Raw genomic sequence first — 23,227 nt, forward strand, 5'->3', positions numbered from 1 at the left:
AGCCTGTGGGAGGGCCTGCCCTGTGTGCTCCCGAGGGAGAGCCCGCTGGAGACACCCGGCCGTGTGCTCTTTTGCTGATCCCTGCAACTGGTGAAGCATGTGCCCGTATTACCTCAGAAGGATCCTCCATAGGGGTATCCTCAGGCTGCGTTCCGTCCAGGGACCCAGAAGGGTGTGGAGGACGACATTGCATAGCCAGCACCAGGTTCTGTGACAGTTTTTCCATGGATTGGGACAGAAACTGTGCCCATTCCGGTGGGCTGAGAGCCCTAGGCTGACTGTGGTGGCGGTGGTGGCAGGGGGGTCTTGAGGGGCTATAGGGGCACAGGACTCACAGAAAGAAGAGGTGTGTTTACGTGGTAGCTCAGCGTGGGAGGCAGTGCAGGCTGAATTATAGACTATGTGGGCCTTAGCACTCTTAGTGCCCTTAGAATTCTGCATGTTCCTAAAAGGAGTATGCCAGGAAAGGGAGCAATGATCAGCAGAGCTACAAGTGAAGCAAGCACCTCACCAGAATCAGCCGATGGCCCTGTCCTCAGGAAGGATTAAGCTCTATGGAGATCTTCGCATGTTTTCCTGTGGGGCGGGGCTTATCGCGCCCGCAGGGGGGGGGGGGGCTTAGCGCTAAAAGAGCACGAAGATGAAGTCAGTGTGCCGCCCCCCCCTGCTGTGGGTAGTAAATAACGGCGGGAAGGGAGCTTCTGATAGTTTTCCTCCCTCTCCCTCCAGTCAGCACACAGCTTGTCACTGGTGGTTATCAGCTGGCTTTTCTGCTAGAGCAAATAAACAGCGCAAGTCCCTGAGCCCTGGCCCCTCCCCCTCCCACCGGGAAATTATCTGCAGGACTTTCTGCAAACAGGAGTGACTTCCCCCCCCCTTCTCCAGCCAGCAAGCTAGAGAAAAGTTAACACTGTGTGCAGGATCCTTGGGGCTCTCATCCTTGCACTCATCAAGGGACTTTCTCATAATAAATAATGTAAATGTACTGGGAGCCTTCCCTGCAGGGTCTTTTCTCCCTTTGTCTGGGAAACAAGTCGGGGGGATCTCACCTTAAAACACTGCTTCCGTCCAGGCAGTGAAAATAGAGTCAGCTTGCTGTGTCCGGTGACACCGGTGCCATATTCAACTCAGAGCCTGCAAAGAGGGGCTGAGGAATTGGGCTATAGGGGCACAGGCCTCTACCCTGGGCTTTGGAAAATCGGTGTCTGTGGAACCCGTCGTCCAGCCCAGGATCCAGCGTCGCAGGAGGGGGTACGTGGAGGCGACACTCCACGTTCCCGCCCGTTGATGGGAGTGGGAGATCGGTCCCAAAAGGAAACAGTCGTCCTCAATAACCAACAAACCTTGAAAGGAAGTGCCTCCTACAGACACTAAGCTAAAACTGAGGGTGCCTGGCCCGGCCAGGGGGTGTATACTGCAGAGGAGGAGCTATGCTTTTGCATCTACTTAGTGTCCTCCTATGGATAGGCAGCATAACACCCATGGTCCTGTGTCCCCCAATGAGGAGTCAGAGAAATATTCAATTTTGCATGAATCTCCTGTTTCCATTGTCTTATTGGTATAATAGAATTGTTGTTAGATATTGTGTTTGGGTGTCATGCCTTTAGCTATTTTTTGGACTAAATTGCGAGATAACATTTAAAAAGATGTGGTTGGATGTCCCGGGACTTCTCTCCCCGGGGTTACTTTAGGACAGTGTAATGGATCAGTTCTTACTACTTGTAAGTGAGTAGGTAGCTACCATGTGTGTTGGGGGGGGGGGGGGGGATCTCCATTCATAAACTCTTACATAATCTTGCTTGATTTGGGCTGGTGTGGTTAGATAATTGCAAAAGGATGGTTTGGCGAGTAAGAGGTATCCATATCAGAATGAAAATCGAATGTACCAACATAACCTCTTTCATAAAGTTATATAATGTATAAAGAACGCAGGTGTACTGGATCGTTTGGTTCTATAGGTATTTAAGAAAAAGGGAAAATTTGTTTGCTTAATAAAAGTGAACCTGATTAAAAAAATAAAGCCCAAAAAGGTGAAGAAAAAAAAAGTTTTAATTTTACACACAAATACAAAAAAAATACAATTTCTAAGTACAAATATAGTGGTTTCAGTACAAACTGTAAACATAGAAAGTAACAACGTAAACTAAAGATAATACAATCAACTGACTAAATCGAGGCCCAAGGTCTGAACCCGACATTCATCACTGCAGCATATCCGAGGGCAGACAAAAAACATGACTGGCGGTTTACTGGGCTGTGGAAAGTATCCACTTATTACTGTTACAAATATAGGACATTATTTCCTAACGGCATGCCATCGGACAGTACAGCATTTCTATGTGTGGTAATGTGATCTTACGGAGCAGTTCACAATGACCAGAAGGCGTTAGTGGAGGTTTCTCTAATGAGGCGCTCTTATAGCCAACCGACTTCTGCTGCCAAAGTCAAGCAATCCTGGTGACTTCCGAACAGAGCGACCTGCGCTGGAACCACAGGGGTGCAGGTAGAGTATGCCTGCGTTTATGGTTTTAAAAAAAAATATCAGTGCATAAAATAAACAAGACACACATTTAGTGTAGGATAACCCTTTACATGTGTGAATATACTAACAGCCATCAGCACATGCTCAAAACCACTATTTCTCCGAGTACACAAGCACACCGAGCTGAGACTGCATGAGTTTTGTGAGTCGTCCGCTGCTGAAGACATCGCTGTTCACAGCTTGTGAGCAAAAGGTTCTGGCCTTAAATTCACCATTCCTGATTTTATCTCTCATGCCATCTGTAAGGAGAAGAATCAGGAGGTCCCAAACACAAGACAGTCAACTGATCTCGCTGAAATCTAAGTTTGGTGACTACTTTAAAGGGAATCTGTCACCAGGTTTTTCCTCTCCCATCTGAGAGCAGCATAATGTAGACAGAGACCCCGATTCCAGCGATGTGTCACAGAGATGTTTAATGTCATTTTGCTAAAATCAATGTTTTCTCTGCTGCAGATCTAGCAGTTCTACAGAGCTCATGAATATGCTGGACTACCTGGCAGCACGCCAAGTAATCTAATGATAAAATCACTGTTTAATCAGCAGTAGATTATCAAAACTACACTAAGCAGCCCAGTAAGTGACAACACTGAAATCAGGATCTCTGCCCCCATTTTATGCTGCTCTGCAAAAACCTGGTGACAGATTACCTTTAATGTAGCATTTGCCAGTTGTAAAGGTGCAGAGCTACAGAAATTGAGCACAACTCAAGAGTCTACAGTTTAATTTTAGGGAGATTGGGTTGGCGTCATTAAAAAAAAAAAAAAACTCACAAGGTGTCATTAAAAACACTAGAGGAGTTGTCCTGCTGTTTAATGTGATCATTTTGCTATATAACCGACCATGGGTATAGGTATATAGACTATATTGGCAACTGTTTACTTATATTCTGATCATTTCAGGCAAATATTGCTATAGGAAAAAAAAAAAAAAAAAAAACAATATTTGTCTCTTCACAGTATCCCATTACTGTCTGACCACACACAAGCGTTCTTGTAACACGATTCATGACATCTCAGCTTATTTGACATATTTATGCAGAATCAAGAGGTGAAACACTGATTATTCTTACAAAATACAATACTAGTGACAAAAAAGGTGCACGGGAAACACAAAAAGTCTTCATATCTATAAAAGTCCAATAAAACGTGGCATGGCACTGATCATGAAGCTTTGTACTCTGTGGTCGTGTGGTTCACATTACATTTTTTTTTTTATTTTTATTAAAAGTAAAATAACTCAGACTTTTTATATCAATGTATTTCCGCTTAGACTTCCTTTATCCCTTCCAAACCCCAGACATCTGTAGGAATGTAGTGCTGTAAATGGAGGCTGACATGTAGTTTGTTGTGAACGCTACAGAATAGTGTATAAGATGAAGAGCTGCCCTACTCTGCCACCTCAACATACAGCAAAAACATCAAAAAGCTATTCAAGGTCCATGCACCGCTTTAAAAAGGGTTGTCCACCATCACACCAGTTTGGGTAACCAGTAGGAAATACATCAAAATAAACTAAGCATTACCCAAGAGGGTTATAGCCATCTATTCAAAAGGGATTAGTCTGGAGGTCCTAAAAGGAGGGTGGAAACTAACACCCTTGTGACTAGTCCCTGCGCTCATTACCATATCATAAAGGATCTTTAAAAATTCTTTTTCTAAAGATCTCTTCATCTATGCTAGTGTATACAGAGACATTAGGCAGGGATTAGCAATATATACCCAGAACGGCTTGTGGTTCTGGGTGCATATTGGACCTGACAGGTTCCCTTTAAAATAAAACTGGAAGATACCTGCAAAGTTGCTTACTTTTATTTATTTTATATCACTCACCCCCGTTCTTCAAATATGCTACTTTTACTGTTTACAGCTTGTTGCCCATTGAACAGGTCACTACTCTAGGACTGCAGCAGTGGCTGGCTCCCTTGGCAATTCTTCTAGTTCCTCTTTGATTCTATATACACAGGGTGGCCACCTCTCTACAGCTACATTGATATGCATGGCTCTTTGTCATGAATAGCTCAAACCCAGTTCCATCGCACCAGAGAGGAAGTGCTGAAGTTGCAGAGGCTTCTATAGGAAACTAATGATTAGATTATTTTAAAGGATTACCTACCTGAGGGCCAATTTGGTCTGAAGATGAACAACCCATTTTTAGCTTAGCACAGAGAAAAAGGCACAAAATCAGAGCAGCATAAATGTAGTGGATTAAAAAGGAACCAAATTATCATTCCTAAATCAGACTGGCATAGGATCAGCGTGTCATGTTGAATCATGGCCCTTATCCTCTGATGCATCGCTATCCTTACAATTATCCTAAATGTCACATTTCTGCAGTGCATCCAGGATTTCTGCTGGAAGACTCCTAAAAACAAGAAATCAGTCAGCTGAACTGCCAATGGGACCTTTGACAGCAATGACCCAAACAGAGCTGAAATTAACTTAGTTTGGGGGGCGGGGGGGGTCTTTTTCTGAACGTATTTGCAAAAGAATACGATTTGGACGGACACGTTCATGGAAAAGACACAAACATTTCATGGCCCTGTCGAAGATTCGACTGAACTCCATTCCCAGGGGATTTCAGATGGAAACCCTCAGACACTGCAGAAACAATGTGAACCGGGCCCAACAGGACTCTCATACAGAATAGCTGTGCAGGGGTACCAGTGGCTCCATCAGCTGAAATCCATCCATTTTAAACATGGTCCATTCACTATTTCAGTATCAGGAATCTTACTGCCCCTGTATTAATGATGACAGCCTTCACGAACCACAGGTGATCCTTGTATTACTTACCATTTACCAATGGAAAATCAAAAAGGTTGCTATGTGGCTTCCCAGAACATTGGAGAATGATAATAGTTTTTCTGATGACCGTGACTTACCAGTTAGACACACTTTCGAGAAAATGAGCACCATTTATAAAAAGGTAGGTACATTTCAATTTTGCCCAATTTGCATAGACTGAAATCTGATACACAAAAATACTTATGTTATACCCCCCATGACTAATCTAAGAGCAGCTTCAGAAATCCTTTGGCACACTGAAAGATAAGCAGTTCCTTGGAAAATATTGTGTGAAGTTACTTCAGGACACTTCTGTGGGCTAGAGAAGACAAGTGACTGCAGTAATGCTCCGGCAGCTGGGGAAGGAGGGAAGAAAAATGCCAAAATATATAAAAAAATTTGGTTAGAAATTAATCTCCTTCTGCATAGCAGCCACACATATATAATACCTCTAGACACCGCAGATGACAATTCAACTTGTTGGGTGAACAGAACAAAATTTGACCCTTACTAAACACTATAATCTGACATTGGTGTTCAGATTACAGAAGTTCAAGAAATCGAGATAATAAAATGTACTTTTTATTGAAAATATTTTTTTAAAAAAAATTATTTAAATTCCACAGTATAGTACCCAAGGACATGGAAATAGGTCACAAATGTATTACTAGTATCTGCATCAAAATAAAATACAATATCCCATCACAATAATAAATCTCATTACAGAACATAGACAAATGTGTTTATACTGCTGTTGTGATATGAGTTTTTTGTGATAGAGTTTTAGTACTAGACAAATGATATATTAATTTGATAAAATCTCTAGGATATATTTATATCAATATCAAATATCAGAATTACTGGTTTCAAAATGCATTAATGATATGTAAATCACACAGTCATTGTGATATAATGCTGAGACAATTAAAGTGCTATGTGCTGGAAGTTAGAACAGGAGGAACTACAGGTCCCATACTATCTACTGCATAGTAATTCTGTGGCTAATTGTTCCTCCACCCATTCACTGCGCATAATGCCGCTAATGTTAATACTAATAAGTCCACATCTCTGCTACAATAGATAGATCACTGATATTGTGCTACTTACAAGTGACCAAAGATCCACGTCCTTCAACCCAAACATGCGTTTCGCCACCCTAAGAAGTGGCGAAACGCGTGTTTGGGTTTAAGGACGTGGATCTTTGGTCTCTTGTAAGTAGCACAATATCAGTGATCTAAGATCCACGTCCTTCAACCCAAACATGCGTTTCGCCACCCTAAGAAGTGGCGAAACGCGTGTTTGGGTTTAAGGACGTGGATCTTTGGTCTCTTGTAAGTAGCACAATATCAGTGATCTAAGATCCACGTCCTTAAACCCAAACACGCGTTTCGCCACTTAGGGTGGCGAAACGCATGTTTGGGTTGAAGGACGTGGATCTTTGGTCACTTGTAAGTAGCACAATATCAGTGATCTATCTATTGTAGCAGAGATGTGGACTTAGTATTAACATTAGCAGCATTGTTATGCGCAGTGAATGGGTGGAGGAACAATTAGCCACAGAATTACTATGCAGTAGATAGAACAGAGGAACTACAAATCCCATACTAACTTACAGCACATAGCCCTTTAATTGTCTCAGTCATTGTGATATAATGATGAAGTATGATTTACATATAATTAATGCATTTTGAAACCAGTAATTCTGATATTTGATGGAGATTTTATCAAATTAAATAGATATAAATATGTCTAGTACTAAAACTCTATACTGCTGTTGTGATATATGTGATTTTTTTGTGATCAACACATTTGTCTATATGATCTGTAATATGATGAGATTTATTATTGTGATGGAATATTATATTTTATTATTTTGATGCCAATACTAGTAATACATTTATGACCCATTTCCTTGCCTTGGGTACTATACTGTGGAATTTAAAAAAATATATATATTTTCAATAAAAAGTACATTTTATCATCGATTTCTTGAGTTTCTTTAATCTGAACACCAATGTCAGATTATAGTGTCTAGTCTTGTTGTAGAAGCTTTACCACTCAGGTGGGGGAAGACACTAATTGTTTTGGCAAACTTGTGAGTTATTGACCCTTGCTAAGTAGCATCTGAGCTTTCACCACTACAGATATCAGAAATAAAATTATATATGGAAATTGCCTAATACAACATTACCAGCTAAGTCAAGCAATTACAATAATAAAATGTAAACACTTTTTCTTAAAACATAGATCTATTTAACCCCCCTGCTGCTCCCCCAAACCATAATGGAGTTGCCCACTACTTGGACAACCCCTTCTCAATCCATGTTTTACCCCAGTAAAAACAACACCTAAACTCACCTCCGGTGGCGTTCGAGGTTTCGGCACTACCTCTCTCACTCTCCTCTCCTATGGACGTAAACAGACATTCGGTGGAAGAGCTGGTCTGCTCTCTCAATTCCTCCAGATGTCTGATTTAATCCATAGGAGAGGAGAGTAAAGCCACTGACCACAGGGATCACATGACATGTCATGCGATCCCTGGTAGAGGCAGTGCTAACACTGCTGGAACTGCACCGGTACCGGAGGTGAATATCAGTGTTGGAATTTTACTAGGTGGAAACATATGGATTGAGAAGGGACTGTGAGGAGTGGACAACCCCTTTAAATGTAGTATCAATGAAACCCAACAGGTGCCAGATAATCAAATATTCTACATTCATGAATCGTCAAAGGCTAGTATATCAAATTTACTAAAAGAGAAAGAAAAAATGTCAAACATAGCCACCATTTAGATAACACCAATATGCTATATAGCACCAATAGTCAATGGTTCACTAGAGAAAACATGCAATATACATTGGTATATGATCACACTACACGTACCTGTGCTCCCAACTTGGAGAGATATCTAACCCTTAAAGCAAAAGCACTTAGAGGGCGAAACCTACTTTCGGAGTTTTGCCTTCGTATTCGCGCCTTTTCAGCCCTATAAAATCATATGGATAAAAGATATGGTAAATGGATGACATAATAGGATACATTTAGTAATACAGAAAGCAGCTTAGCAAAGTATAATTGCGCTGGTCAGTATGTGATCTGAAATTTGGGCATCTCAAGTAAAAACTCAAAAAAAAACCAAAAAAATACTTAAATATTCTGTTCATGCATGTATCACAACCTAAAAATAAGGACCAGATTAAAGGTCAAAAAGACGGTACAGCCGAGTAGTTGGACTAGCGTGACATTCCTATAGCTAAATCCATAACGGCCATTAACAGATCTTACACTTAAGAGTCACTTCTCTAAAATGGTAAAAATAACAGAATATCAGGTTTCTATTCCCCTTTACTTCTAAAGGATTTATTTTGCTTGCCAAAAAAAGTTCACTGATGTACTAAATGATAAACTGCCTTTAGTACTTCTGAGAAATGCGCCACTAAATCATTGGGGTAAAAAAAGAACCGTGAATCCCTAGTGTGAATAAAGCCTTAAGGTGGTGTCACACACAGCGACGACGTCGCTGCTACGTCACCATTTTCTGTGACGTTGCAGCGACGTCCCGTCGGTGTGTGTGACATCCAGCAACGACCTGGCCCCTGCTGTGAGGTCGCTGGTTGTTGCTGAATGTCCAGCTTCATTTTTTTGGTCGTCGCTCTCCCGCTGTGACGTACACATTGCTGTGTGTGACAGCGAGAGAGCGACGAACTGAAGCGAGCAGGGAGCAGGAGCCGGCGTCTGGCAGCTGCGGTAAGCTGTAACCAGGGTAAACATCGGGTAACCAAGGGAAGACCTTTCCCTGGTTACCCGATATTTACCTTCATTTACCAGCGTCCGCCCTCGCTGCCAGTGCTGGCTCCCTGCACATATAGCTGCAGTACACAACGGGTAATTAACCCGGTGTACTGTAGCTAGGAGAGCAGGGAGCAAGCACTAAGCAGTGTGCGCGGCTCCCTGCACATGTAGCTGCAGTACACATCAGGTAATTAACCCGATGTATACTGTAGCAAGGAGAGCAGGGAGCCAGCGCTAAGCGCGGCTCCCTGCTCTCTGCACATGTAGCACAGCGTCGTTATGATCGCTGCTGCTTCTGCTGTGTTTGACAGCTAAGCAGCGATCATAACAGCGACTTACAAGGTCGCTGTTACGTCACAGAAAATGGTGACGTAACAGCGACGTCGTTGTCGCTATGTGTGAACCCAGCTTTACACGCGCTATCAGTCTGCGTGCAGAAAATCTCCCAAAATAAGCATTTTCATCCGCTCCATTTATTGGAATAACGACAAATACAGACGACCAGGGTTTTTCAGAAGAATTTTATTTTAAACAGTTTTAGTAAACTTTATAAAAGAAATCGCATTTTCATTATGGAAAATTTGCTTCTTAGTAAAAAACAAAAAACATAACATGATAAATACAAAACTCGTAAAGCACAGTTAGTTACTGAATGTTCGTACGGCTTCACATATATTAGAACAGACCATTCCCTGAGTAACACCTGTGAGGAGCACCAGGCAAATACAAATGAAGGTTCTGAAGATGACAATGGATGAAAAAAAAAAAAAACGAAAAATTTAGACCATGTTCACACGCAGCGTTTTAGCAGCATATTTTAGGCCCGCATGTTTTATGCAAATTAGAAACGGTTTTACAGAGCCAGCAAAAAGGTATACAATGTCAAAAATCTAATGCACACGCAGGTGGTTTTTTTCCCTGACATTACAGTGTTCTTTGAAAGCTACAGTATGTCCGCTCTTTCAGAGTTTGTTTTTTAATAGGTGCAAAAAACGCTGCAAAATAAAACAGCGTTTTTCACTGTGTTTTTCAGTATTTTTGGTGAATAAAACTTTAATACACTGTAGACAAAAGCTCAAATGTAATCCTGAACCAAAAAAAAACAGTGACAACGCTGAAAAATGGGTGTTTTTACTGCCAAAACAGCTGGAAAAAAACGCTGCGTGTGAACATAGCCTAATAGTATGTGCCCATGTTAAGTATTTGCTGCTTTCCGTCACATTTTTTTAATCAGTTATGTAAAACAAAATTGAAGCATTTACTAGTTAAAGTGAAAGGTTCCTAAGGTCCCAGTCACACATTCCTTACTTTCCTTGCAGATTTGAAGCAGCTTCAATCTACAACATGTCATTTCTTTCAGCATTTTTCCAGGGGGTGTTTGTCTTTTTTTCCCCACCCATTCCAAATGTATGGGGGGGTGGGGTGGGGGGGAACGCAAGTTAATAAAATTATACGTATGTATTTTACACATCATGTTCCCTGCCAACACATCAGTATTTGCAGATTTTTCTGCTACAAACCCTTACTGCTTGAGTACCAGCTATTGGAGTGATAGGGGTACTTTGCACGCTGCGACATCGCTAGCCGATGATAGCGATGCCGAGCGCGATAGTACCTGCCCCCGTCACACATGCGATATCTTGTGATAGCGGCCGTAGCGAACATTAACACTTACCTGCCCTGCGACGTCGCTCTGGCCGGCGACCCGCCTCCTAAGGGGGCGGGTCGTGCAGTGTCACAGCGACGTCACACAGCAGGCGGCCAATAGAAGCGGAGGGGCGTAGATTAGTGGGATGTAAACATGACGCCCACCTTCTCCCTTCCGCATTGCCGGTGGACGGCGGGCGCAGGTAAGGCGATGTTTGTCGTTCCTGCGGCTTCACACACAGCGATGTATGCTGCCGCAGGAACGAGGAACAACATCGTACCTGCGGACACACCGAAATTATGAAAATGAACAACGTGACACAGATCACCGATTTTTGACCGTTTCACGCTCGTTCATCTTCTCTCCTAGACTTTACACGTTGTGACGTCGTTGCCGGCACCGGATATGCATCACTTTCATTTTGACCCAGACGATATCGCAGTAGCAATGTCGCAACGTGCAAAGTACCCCACAGGTTATGTGCACACGCTGCAGAAAGTTTGTGCATGAAATTTGCACCAGGAAAAAAAAAAAAAAATGCATGCATTTTTACTGCATTTTTTTCCATGCTTTTTTTTTTTATATGAAATAAATGGCTGGATTGGCTAAAAAAAAAAATATAGGAAAAATGCCCCAACAATTGACATGCTGCAGATTTTTTTCTGCACCAAAATCTGCAATAAAAAAAAAAAAAAGTGTGCACAGAATTTCAGAAATAAGTGACTTTGCTGGCTTCAGGATAGGCATGCAGATTTTGGTGCAGATTGTTCAAAAAAGCATCATAATCTGCATAAAAAGCGCACCGTGTGTACATACCCTTAAAGGGTTGTTCCACTACTTTTGTATGTATGACCCATCCCAACAATAGTAATCAGTTCTCGATCGGTGGGTATTTGACACCTAGCACCCCCAGCAGTCAGCTGTTCTCAGCGCTGACGGCGGACAGATGTCAGCAGCTCTGTCAGCTGTGTAGTGGCCATGGCTGGGTACTGCAGATTGCTCTTATTCATTCTCATAGGGAGATATTTGCAGTACCCCGCCATGGCTGCTTAACAGGAGTTGTGGAGCTGAACAGGAGAGGCCAATCATGTAACATCCAGCTGTTGTGAACAGTGGGAATGTTTGTGTACGGCTCCCTTTGATCAGATGCTCGGGACAGGGCATCAATATAAAGATAGTGGAGAAGCCCTACAGGCATTAAAATCACCTCTGCTTTTTGAGGTACTGCTAAAGTGCATGACTAAAATTGCTTTAACAGCAATCCCAACTATAAAAACAAAATATTATTTACTGGATCATGCCTAACAAGTATTTTTCCATAACCCCTGCTGCCAACATTAACCAGCGATGTATTAATAAATTACTGTATGTTCGGGTTAAGTACCTCAAAGTGGAGATAATCTTTAGAGATTTTCTCACCTTCCGATGCAGTTGCTCGCTGCTCCCGTTCGCCTGGATGTGCTCTCCAGTTTGATTTATAGTTTGCCCCAGCAGCATCATTGCACCCAATGTGTGCAGTATTGGATAACGGCACTGATCAGATCCAGCTAATTTCAGAGCAGCACTTATATTGCGCTCCTTACCAATGAGGGCCACTGCGGAGACTGCAAAGGTGGTCTGTAACCTAGGCAACGAGCAGCAAGCTATACAATGCCAGATCCCTCAGTTCTTAAGTATGAAGACGGTTTTCAATAACAAGTAAAAGTAACCATTTAGGAGGATGAGAATAACCCTTTAAAAGAGGTTTTGCAAGATTTGAAGACAATTATCTGAATGAAGGAAACCGTATAACACAAGAGAACGTATGCTCACTTGAAATCTACTACTTCAGCACTTTTGCGCCAGTGTTTGCCTTTGTAACAGAAGACATTTGCCTCCCTCTTGTAGGGACTATTGTCCCTTCTAGCCACATCCCTTTCTCAGCCAGTCACTGGCCTCATAGGTTCCATGCCACTAAGGCCAGTGATCGGCTCCAGCGATCAAGTCTACAAGGGAATGTCAGCGCCGCAGCGGGGCAATCATCAGGGGGTGCTGCAGCGGGGCAATCAGGGGGTGCTGCAGCGGGGCAATCATCAGGGGGTGCTGCAGCGGGGCAATCATCAGGGGGTGCTGCAGCGGGGCAATCATCAGGGGGTGCTAGAGCAGCAGTGTATTCATCAGGTAAGTATATGTTCTCAACTGTCATTTACTACAGGCAATGTTCTTCAGATCTTGGAGTTACCTAGTGCAATATTAGGCAAGTATGGTGAGATTCCCTTTAAAAAAAAGCTATTTAAAAACATAGCAAACAAGCAAAAAGGAGTAAAGCAAGACAAGCATGGTGAGACACTATGGAGCAATATGGGGTATGACGAGAAACCTTTACTTTCAATACCAAGTGTAAAAGGTAATAGCATGCTCCATTGCAGCTCAGACTAAAGATCAATGAATATCTGTCATTATGTATAACAATTGCTGAAGGAACTATCAACATAAAAGGCTAAAACGGTCATAGAAAAAGCAACAAAGGCCAAAACCAACGGAGAACGAATGGTAAACCCCAAAGCAGTAGCCTCATTTATGTGCATACAGAAGACGCAGGATAAAGTACTCTATCATTTCAAGCCTAGCATTACATAAAAAGCAAACCCATCAGTACTCAGTCATTCCCTTTACAAACCGGTAGAATCTGATAAGAAGCAGGCATTGGGTTCTTTGCAGCTTCTTCTTTACCCGATCGGCTATGTCACCTTATGAGATGACTTTCAGGCTGATCTCGTATAAAGGCGAAGTGGTTTATGCAATTCTCCTATATACACACACACACACACACCTGTTTGTTTCATAAGACAACTATACAGCTTAGCAATGGGACTTTAAAATACTAGCTATTGCTGACAGCCAGATTGCAGAAGGTGCTGGAAACAAAAGTGCTAATAGTTCATATGCTTTTAAAGGGGGGGGGGGGAAATAATAGTAGCCAGTCTTTGTTTTATGAATTTACAGAACTAAATTCCCATGGGTTATCTGCTGTGGGGAGTTAATGCTCACTAACACTGTGGTCAACAATGTAACAGGTCCACACTGATTTCAACGAATTTGTATGGGACAAGAGCGACACATAGGCAAATACTATTAAGGGAGGAGTGGGGGGGCTGCTTATAGCCATTAGGCCCTGAAAACATAATTAACAGGTTTGTTTACCATGTAAAGCATCCCATAGTGCAGGAAGCCACTGGGAGCAGCTGTTTAAAAGGTATCTGTCAGCAGCACTTTGCTATGTCATCTGAGGACTGCAGGTTGTGGGGGGTTACAATGCAGATTTCAGCAATGTGTCTACCAGGCTGTGTGTAGTTTACTTGCAATTGTTTTTTGTAGCACCAGGAGCTTAATCAATGCATGGACTATATCAGCTACAGCAGTGCATGAGACCTAGTCTGCCCACGCTTCCTCCCTGTGATAAGTAGCTCACTCTCAATAGACAATGTACACAGAGCTGTCATGTGGTGTGGATGGGGTTAGCTACATACTGCTTCACTTAAGTGATACATCATTGGAATCAGAATCTCTTTCCTACATAATGCTGCTGTCAGATGAGGAGGCAAAAAGGTACTGACAAATTCGCTAAGCATAAGAAAGAGGTCAGATACACCTTTCTGGAAAATAGTCTGCATATTGCAGTATAGGGGATGTGGATCACTGCAGAGAAAATCAAGAATTGATCCTATGGATTTTAACCCTTTGCAATTCAATAGGTATAATATGCAGTAAGTCTGCAGCATTAATGCAATAAAGTCTGCATCTCTTAGTAAGTACACATTCTGTATTAAATGTCCCATTACAGTTAAAATCAGGATTAGACGGAAGCACAACATTAAGGGTTAATGGCCTGGGAATCATAAAAGCCTCTATACTGGAACTAGATTCACAAGTCAGGAGACATTGTAGCAAACAGTACTTTCATCTAAGGCATAAAGTGCTAAAAAAAAAAAAAAAAGGAAATATGAGCCTTTTATGACAAAAAGTGACCCATGTTAAGTGCATTAAGCCATAAAAAAAATTGAAACAAGAAAGCTGCAAGAACAGACCATATGGAGTACCAATGGGCATCAATGCCATGTAAACCAGCGTGTAAACAGTCCATGAAAACCATTATGGCCTAGAACAAGGATTCCTTCATTAGTCCTGGCATACTGGAAGGTGGTTAGTTTACAGAAAGGAGTACAATTCTAGTAATGTCTGCAGCAAGCTCAGAAGACACTAAGGCTCTTCGAGTTGACAGCTTGCTGATGGCTTTCAGCGCCCAGGTAGGGGATATTTTGCTATTCAGTTTCTTCTCTGCAAAAGATTATTATAAAGTTACATTAAAATGAGTACAAAAGGCAACCATAGATTACAGAACCAAAGGCATAATGGAGAAATTTCACTGGAACGTTAGTGGTGCAATTATTACCTCCATCCCATGAGACCGACTAAACGCTCCAGAAAACCAATAATAAAGTGGATCTGAAACAGATCTGATCCATCGGGTCACAGGAGCACCCACAATATAAAAAGGATTGTCCAAGGCATAACAACCCTTTAAGCTGTTGTGGACAACAAAAGCACAGAGACTAAGAAAATGGCACTTTTGTGACGCTTACTACCACCATGGCTGAAAATAGCAATCACACATGAGTATTACTGCTATTGTCAAAGATCAGGTAAGTCACACCCGGTATGCGAAGAACGTGAGTGGGAGAAGAAACAAGCAAGCCAAGCAAAATAATTGCAGATAAGAGTAGCAAAGCCGTCTAATGTAGTGATGACAAGTACACGCCTAAGGAAAAGTGTAAATGGCACTACAACTAAAAGGACACAAATTTAATATGCAAAGATAATACCTTTTCCTAAAGTCTTTAGATTTATACACAGAAAAATAAAAGGAGAAAAATAAAAGTAAAAAAAAAAAAAATTTGAAACCTTATTCTAATATTACAACTGCGCCCTCATGTGGCATATAAGTGAACAACACAGATCTCCCAAAAATTAAAAAACTGCGTCCTCTGTGTCAGTGCAGCCCTCTTTTTATCCACAGCTGATGCAGACAGAAAGACTGGCTAAGCTTTAATAAACAAAAAAAAAAAACACGACAGCAACACTCCTTTCGAGCACATCTGTTAGGCGTTGGACTCATGACAACAGTCAGCTTCCTGAGGCATAAAGCCCTACATTATTCAGCTAGTGAGGAGTCTGGAGTCTCGAGTCTCATGGACTGAAAGGGACTATGCCATACAACTTCTCCAGGCACTGTGCATAGTGTTATGAGGACTTCATACACACTATTAACGTTTAGCCTTTTTAGCAAAAACTATATTTGAAAAATTCCACTGACAAACTGAAGTCATATGAACATGAATAAGGCCTCTCAATGTGAAGGGTTAGAAAAGTTGTGTGTATTCCTTCCAAAAAGGCTAGGGGGAGGTAGTCAGAGTCTAGAGGAAAGGTAATTTCAACCGCTAAGTATGAAAGGGTTCTTCACAGTTAGAGCAGTCAGACTCTGGAATGCACTAAAGCAAGATGTAGTAAAGGCAGTTACTATAACATAGGGGTGGGCAAATACTGTAGATTCCCCAAAGGGCCACAAAAGAGCGCTTGACTGTTGTGGGCTGAACAGGTCAAATGTAATACTGCTCATTTTTATTAACCCCTTCACCACCCAGCAATATAGCCATATGAGGTCTTGATTTTGTGGCACAAGTTGTACTTTTGAATGACACCACTCATTCTGCCACATATTGTACTGGAAAAACAGGGGTGGGGGGGGTGCAATTCCAAATTCCACAATTGTTTTATTGTTGGTAAATAACATTTTCCAAGACCTGTAGCGTTCTCTTTTCTCAGGGTCTGGGGCTCAGGTTTTTGGGGGGGTTTTTTGCGTCCCAAGCGGACTTTTTAAAATTACACCATTTTTTGGGTAGATGCACTGCTTTGATGGTCACTTACAGCAATGTTGTGGAGACCAATTTCTGGAGTCTTGATTATTTTCTCGTTACTTACCAGATTAATTGATTTTCCATTTTGATAGATCAGGCATTTCTGAAAGCAGCGATACCAAATGTGTGAAAATTTTTTGATGGTTTTAATTTTAAATGGTGCAAAGGTGGGAGGGGGGGGTGTGATTTTTTTTTTTTTTTTTTTTTTTTTAAACATTTCTCTTGTTTTCAATAGTCCCCTAGGTGACTTGAAGCTGCTATACTCCGATTGCTTGTGCTGTACAGATCGGTGCTTCGGCATCTCTCTGTCCAGCAGAAATCCTGATCTCCCGTGAATGCCGGTGCTCACCTGGCATGCACAGGAACTATGTCATGACAGTGACAGGGGTCATCAGCTGATCCCCGGCTAATAATAACAATAGAGTTTATCATACCGAGAAATCCTATCACTAACAGCTAATCAAAAACATTTCATTTAAGGCTTTTTTAAAAGCCTAACTACTGCTCACCTAACAGTGTTCCCTGGATGTGCTGCTCTGGTCTGCACTGTATACGGACCCCCTTCAGAAACTGATGCTGTGACGTCAGTGGCTGCTGCGCTTTCCGACGCACAGGGTCAAATGGTGGCAGAGGGGGCCGACTGCTCCCTGTTCCATCATTGCATTCATTAGTTTCTTCATCCCCTATATGCAGACACTGGTGAAAATTGAGATGCAAGGTGGAGGGCAGCCACAAGGTGTGGGACACCACTATCTCCAGTCCTGTTACTGTCCCTCTGCAGACAGTGACAGCCAACGTGCTGCATGTGGCCCACACTGCCCAGGTCTGGTAAAACATTTAAAAAAAAAAATACTTTAATTCTGAGGTAAAATCTCTAACATTCTGACCTAAAAAGGGCCTTTACAAAACAACAAAAAAAAAAAAAAAAAAAAAAAGCTTGATAAAAGGCCCTGCATTGGCTGAAACTTGCCGTTTTATTCTCTTCGTGTATACTGGGACTAAAAAAAAGGTTTTGTTTTATACTTTGAGATGTTGGTGCCTTGAATACTGCAATATTGACTTCATCTGTGGCAAATTGAGAGCTACACCAAGTAGCATAAACACTTGGAGGTGTGAATGGGGGGGGGAGACCGGTTACATATGAGGTAAAATCTATATGCAGTGAAGACTTTCCTATTACTGAAATAGGTGATGGCAGCTCTTACTGAGGAGATTCTACGTAGATAGGAGGGGGCAAAGCTCTGCATCTAGCTTCCCGCCCCCTCAGCTTCTAGCTTCTCCCCCCACACCACCATCTCTAGCTTTCCCCCTCCCTCCATATTAATTTAATAAAATGAAAATGATGGTTACTATTAAAACAAACGTTGGTTGAACCCATCGATATCAACTCACAGTCTAAGGCCACATGCACATGTTCAGTATTTGGCGAGTTTACCTCAGTATTTTTAATCCCTTAACGACCCATGACGTACTGGGTACGTCATGGATCGTGTGCCGGTAAGCCCCGCCCCCTGCTGCCGGCGGCGATCCGCGCACATATCAGCTGTTATCAACAGCTGACATGTGTGCCTGCTAGCCGCGGGTGGAATCGCTTCCACCCGCGGCCATTAACCCCTTACATTTCGCTGCCAAAATCTTGACAGTCACTTACCCCGCCCCCACCGGAAGTCACGTGACATGATCACGTGACTTTCGGCGGTTGCCATGGTAGCACAGGGTCATGTGATGACGCTTGTAGCTAACATGACTCACTTCCTCTCAATGCCGGAATACAGCCGGCATTGAAAGTGAAGCAGCAAATCTGCAGTTCTCAGCTGTGTAGCTGAGATCTGCAGATAGTGCAGAGCGATCGGATTGCTGATCGCTATAGCCCCCTAGGGGGACTAGTAAAATAAAAAAAAGTAAAAAAAAAAAAAGTTTTAAAAAATTAAAAAAAAAATAAAAAACCTAAAAGTTCAAATCCCCCCCCCCTTTCACCCCATTGAAAATTAAAAGGGTTAAAAAAATAAAAAACACATATTTGGTATCGCCACGTTCAGAAATGCCCGATCAAAATATAAAATCAATGAATCTGATCAGTAAACGGCGTAGCGTCAAAAAAATTCCAAACGCCAAAATTACGTTTTTTTGGTCGCCGCAAATTTTGCGCAAAATGCAATAACAGGCGATCAAAACGTAGCATCTGCGCAAAAATGGTACCGTTAAAAACGTCAGGTCGAGACGCAAAAAATAAGCCATCACTGAGCCTCAGATCCTGAAAAATGAGAACGCTACAGGTTTTGGAAAATGGCGCAAAACGTGCGCCACGTTTTTTGGACAAGCGTGTGAATTTTTTTAACCCCTTAGATACAAGTAAACCTATACATGTTTGGTGTCTACAAACTCGCAACGACCTGAGGCATCACATAGATACCTCAGGTTTACCATATAGTGAACACAGTGAATAAAATATCCCAAAAACTATTGTACGATCACACTTTTTTTGCAATTTTTCCGCACTTGGAATTTTGTCGTTTTCCAGTACACTATATGGTAAAACTTATGGTTTCATTTAAAAGTACAACTCGTCCCGCAAAAAACAAGCCCTCATATGGCAAGATTGATGGAAAAATAAAAAAAAAAGTTACGCCTCTCGGAAGAAGGGGAGCAAAAAACAAACGCAAAAATGGAAAGTGAACGGGGGCTGAAGGGGTTAAGTCAAACCCAGGAATGGGTATAAATATGGATAAGTGGTGCCCATGTTTCTTTTCTACTTTTCCTCTGATTGTAAGACAAAACCGGGAGTGGAACAAACACCGAGGTTAAAAAAAAAAAAAAAAAAAAAAAAAAAAACTCAAACCCGCAACATGTGCATGAGGCTTTATGTGCATTAGAGTCCCCAACAGATGATGCTGATGGAGATAAAAGTTCCATCATGTCTGATTTAAGACTGCAGATTCTAAGGTTATAAAACAAAATAAAGTGCCAAAGAAGTCAGACAGCAACGTTCTCACAGAAAACCCAGAAGCACTAAAGCCCCTGTCACATTTAGCGACTTACCAGCGATCATGAAAACAATGCGACCTGATAAGGATCGCTGGCAAGATGTCACACAGTCAGATCTTACCAACGACTCAGTAACGATACAGGTCACAATAGAGACTTGTATAACGATCTCTGCTGTCATTGGGACCCTGTCACACAGTGTCAAACATAGCCCAGCAGGACATCGCCTTTGAAGAAAAAGATCCCAACCATTCAGCAACAACTAGAGATCTCACAGCAGGGGCCTGATCGCTGCTGCATCACGAAAACGGTGACGCAGCAACAATCCCATTAGCGATCTCGTTGTGTGTGACGGGGCCTTTAGTGCAGCGAGCGCTCCTATGTATGGGAGTCAGGCGAGATAGCTGGGAACAATGAATGGAGGGCTTCCCCAAATGTCTCCTGCAGACTAAACATGGGTGGGAGGGTTTCCGATAAGTGTTCCTCTCATGTTAGTTAACTCTCTGGAAACCAAAGAATCAGACAGGTTCAGCAGAATTTTTCCTATCAGATTGCCTATAGAAAATGTGTAAATTGAAGCCACTTTGAGAAAAAAAAAAAATGTGCCAAAATTCAGGCCCATAAGTCAAATTTGGTGCACACGGAGCGGTATACTTGCCACAAACGCCACTATGCCAACTATAAAATTCGCATTTATGTCATGTTGTAAAAATCCAATGAACATACCCACTGCATATTCCTGACTTCCACTCAGATTATTAGGTTATATGTAGTGGGGTTTTAAAGACACCATGCGCATGTATTGTACTGTATATTGCTGCAGACTTATGGTCCAAATCCAGAATCTGCATGTGAGCAAGTTATAAAGACCTAATTTACTGAGCATTTTCAGTGCAGATACAGCACTTCTAAAACCAGCCCAAATGATAGAGCTCTGTTTCCATATGATTTGCTCTAATAGTAAGCAGTGGCGGGAAAGGTAAAGTGCGCATAAAGCAGCAGGAAGCATTAAAAGACGCGGCTCAATGTTCTAAGAACTACAAGAGTTAGAAGCAATGGCACAGACAATCACAAAACATTAAAGGGTTGTAACATTTTGGAGCTTAAGCGTTTGTTGCTTTTTTTGGTGTCAGCAAATCTAACAAGCCACGACCCTGCTGGATCCATCAAATAAAGGGGCATGTAAAAGTTTGGGCACCCCTGGTATATTTTCATCTTTTACATTTAAAAAAATTAAATTAACGGTTCATAACAGTCATTTTGACCAGGGGTGCCCAAACTTATGTGTCACTGTAACAGAGTTCCACCTTACAATTGGGGTAACTTATTTATAGTTTGTGTCAATTCCGGTTTTCTAGATCCTCTCCTTACAGTCATGTGGGCTATTACAGTTTAATAAGAAGAGGATGAAATTTGGTTCTGACTGAGGTAATCATACTGGTATACAGTGTACCATTTTTTTCAGCACAGTTCATACGGTTTTCTTTAGTAAAGCGTCACATGACCAAGACCGTAATTTAGCCCCAGGAAGTAAACAGTTTAAGGGAATCTGTCTCCCTTTTGAGCTCTTTGAGTCATTGACTACAGGTTGAATATAGCTGAAATTAGTCATACCTGTATGCCTCCTGGACAGGGGTGGGATTCAGCCGGTTTTGTCCGGTTCAGGAGAACCGGTTGCTAAAATAGTAGCCGGTTCCCCAACCGGCAAGAAACCGCTCCGGCGATCCAGGTTCCCTATATTCATTTGTGTTAGTGTCTTTAAGACTCTAACACAAATTAATCCCCATACCTCCGCGCTGCACTTCCGGGTTCAGTGGCGCCTGTCTGCTCCCTGACCCGGCGTGCAGCGACGCGCTGACGCTGCAGAGAGGTCACGGTAGCGTGGTGAGGTAGCTCCTCCTACTGCCGTCTGTCAGCATCAGTGTGCCTACAGAGTGCCGCGGAGGTCGGGAGACAGAGGAGAAGCCGCCGGTGCATGGAACAGGTAAGCGCTCAGTGGGGCGAAGATGCAGGTAGCGGAGCCGCAAAAGATGGCAGCTATATGTGGCTATATGGGGAGAGGCCACATAAGATAGGAGCTATATGGGAAAAGGAGCCATATGGGATGAGATCTGTAGCGGGAAAGAGGCCATAATGGGATGGGATCTGTAGGGGAAAGAGGCCATAATGGCATGGGATCTGTAGGGGGAAAGGAGCCACATGGGATGAGATCTGTATGGGGAAGGTCGTCCAATCTAATTTTAGCAGGGCTCCTTTAGTAATAATTTTTAAAAACTGTAGAAAAAACATTTAATGCAATAGGACTGACAGTGACTGGAACAACTGATACTGGACAGGAGAGTGAAGGTATAGGAGGGGAAGGAGATATTACTTTAATTTACTTGTATTTTTTGGTTGAGGAAAGTGCGTGAAAATGGCTGTGGCTAACAGAATGGGTGTGGTTACAGAATGGGCGGGGTTTATAGAGAACCTGTTAAACATTTGAATCCCACCCCTGCTCCTGGATGACTTTTTTATAAAAAATGATTTTTACAGAACTTTGATCTTACAGGCTATGGAGAATGCACTGACCGGAAGATAAGCCTGCCTCTGGTCTTCATTTATACCGGATTCCTCCTCCGCTTCTCTTCCTTAGTGTCCCTGTGACTTCAGGTGTGGTCAGAACCCAGCGCCTGTAATTTCAACCTGCCGTCTCTCCCCTGCACAGTCTTCAATTCTGATGTGCACCAGAGTTTTAAATGCCGTATTAGAAACCACAGAAGGGCGGAAGAGTGCAGGGGAGAGACTACAGGCAGAATGCACAAGATTTCCGGCAGTGCACCTGATGGCACAGGGACTCTGAAGAAAAAGGGAGGAGAAATACTGAATAATAAAGACTGGAGGTAGTCTAATTTTCCAGGCCAGGCAGCACACACCCCATAGTCTGGAAGATCAAAGACCTAAAACATGATTTTTACTGAACAAGACAACAACCAGAAGACATGACCCGTAGGGCTAATTTCAGCTTTAGACAACTTGTATGTCCATAATTCAAAAAGCTCAGAGTAGTGACAGATTCCCTTTACAGTCTACACATACATCAGAAAAGCATGCAAAACACTGGCGATATCGATAACGTTTATATAAATTCTTACATGGTTCCAGAGATCTGGGTCTTTTTATTTAGTGTTAACTTTTATAGTCTTTACCAAGAGGGCATAAAAAAAAGCAACCTAAACATACACGCCCCTTTGTAAAAAGAAAAAAAAAAAAAGAAAAAAAAAAAAAGGAAAATTTAACATTAAATACAAAGGCATATCTCCAGTGACAGTTTATTCAGGTTAGTTTTGTTCCAAACTGGCCATTCAAGGCAACCGCAGAATTAAAATAAGAGCCAAAATAATGGCCACTTTAGATCTGATTACAGGACCTCTTTAAATGATTTTTTTTTTCTTAGGCTATGTTCACATTTCCATTTTTTTGCATCAGTCACCTGAGTTGCTTGACGATTGTGACTGATGCGTTGTACAACGGGTGACAAGAA

The 23,227-nt window shown here is 42.2% G+C and overlaps 1 protein-coding gene across 2 annotated transcripts in view; it reads right to left on the bottom strand.

Annotated features, from left to right (window-relative positions):
* Positions 1-2,031: 2,031 nt before the first annotated feature.
* Positions 2,032-23,227, bottom strand: part of MFSD1 (major facilitator superfamily domain containing 1) — a 42,051-nt gene continuing 20,855 nt past the window's right edge. Inside the window, exons 14-15 of one of the 2 annotated variants that reach the window (XM_075340679.1) lie at positions 8,209-8,311; positions 2,032-5,681 (exon numbers count right to left, since the gene is read on the bottom strand). In XM_075340679.1, the coding sequence (XP_075196794.1) occupies positions 5,622-5,681; positions 8,209-8,311 (163 nt within the window). In that variant the 3' untranslated portion in view covers positions 2,032-5,621. Of the gene's footprint in view, positions 5,682-8,208; positions 8,312-9,624; positions 15,083-23,227 lie in introns of those variants that run through there. The other variant, XM_075340678.1, reaches the window with a different exon arrangement.

This window comes from Anomaloglossus baeobatrachus, chromosome 3 (genome assembly GCF_048569485.1).
Source record: "Anomaloglossus baeobatrachus isolate aAnoBae1 chromosome 3, aAnoBae1.hap1, whole genome shotgun sequence".
In the NCBI taxonomy this organism is placed as follows: domain Eukaryota; kingdom Metazoa; phylum Chordata; class Amphibia; order Anura; family Aromobatidae; genus Anomaloglossus; species Anomaloglossus baeobatrachus.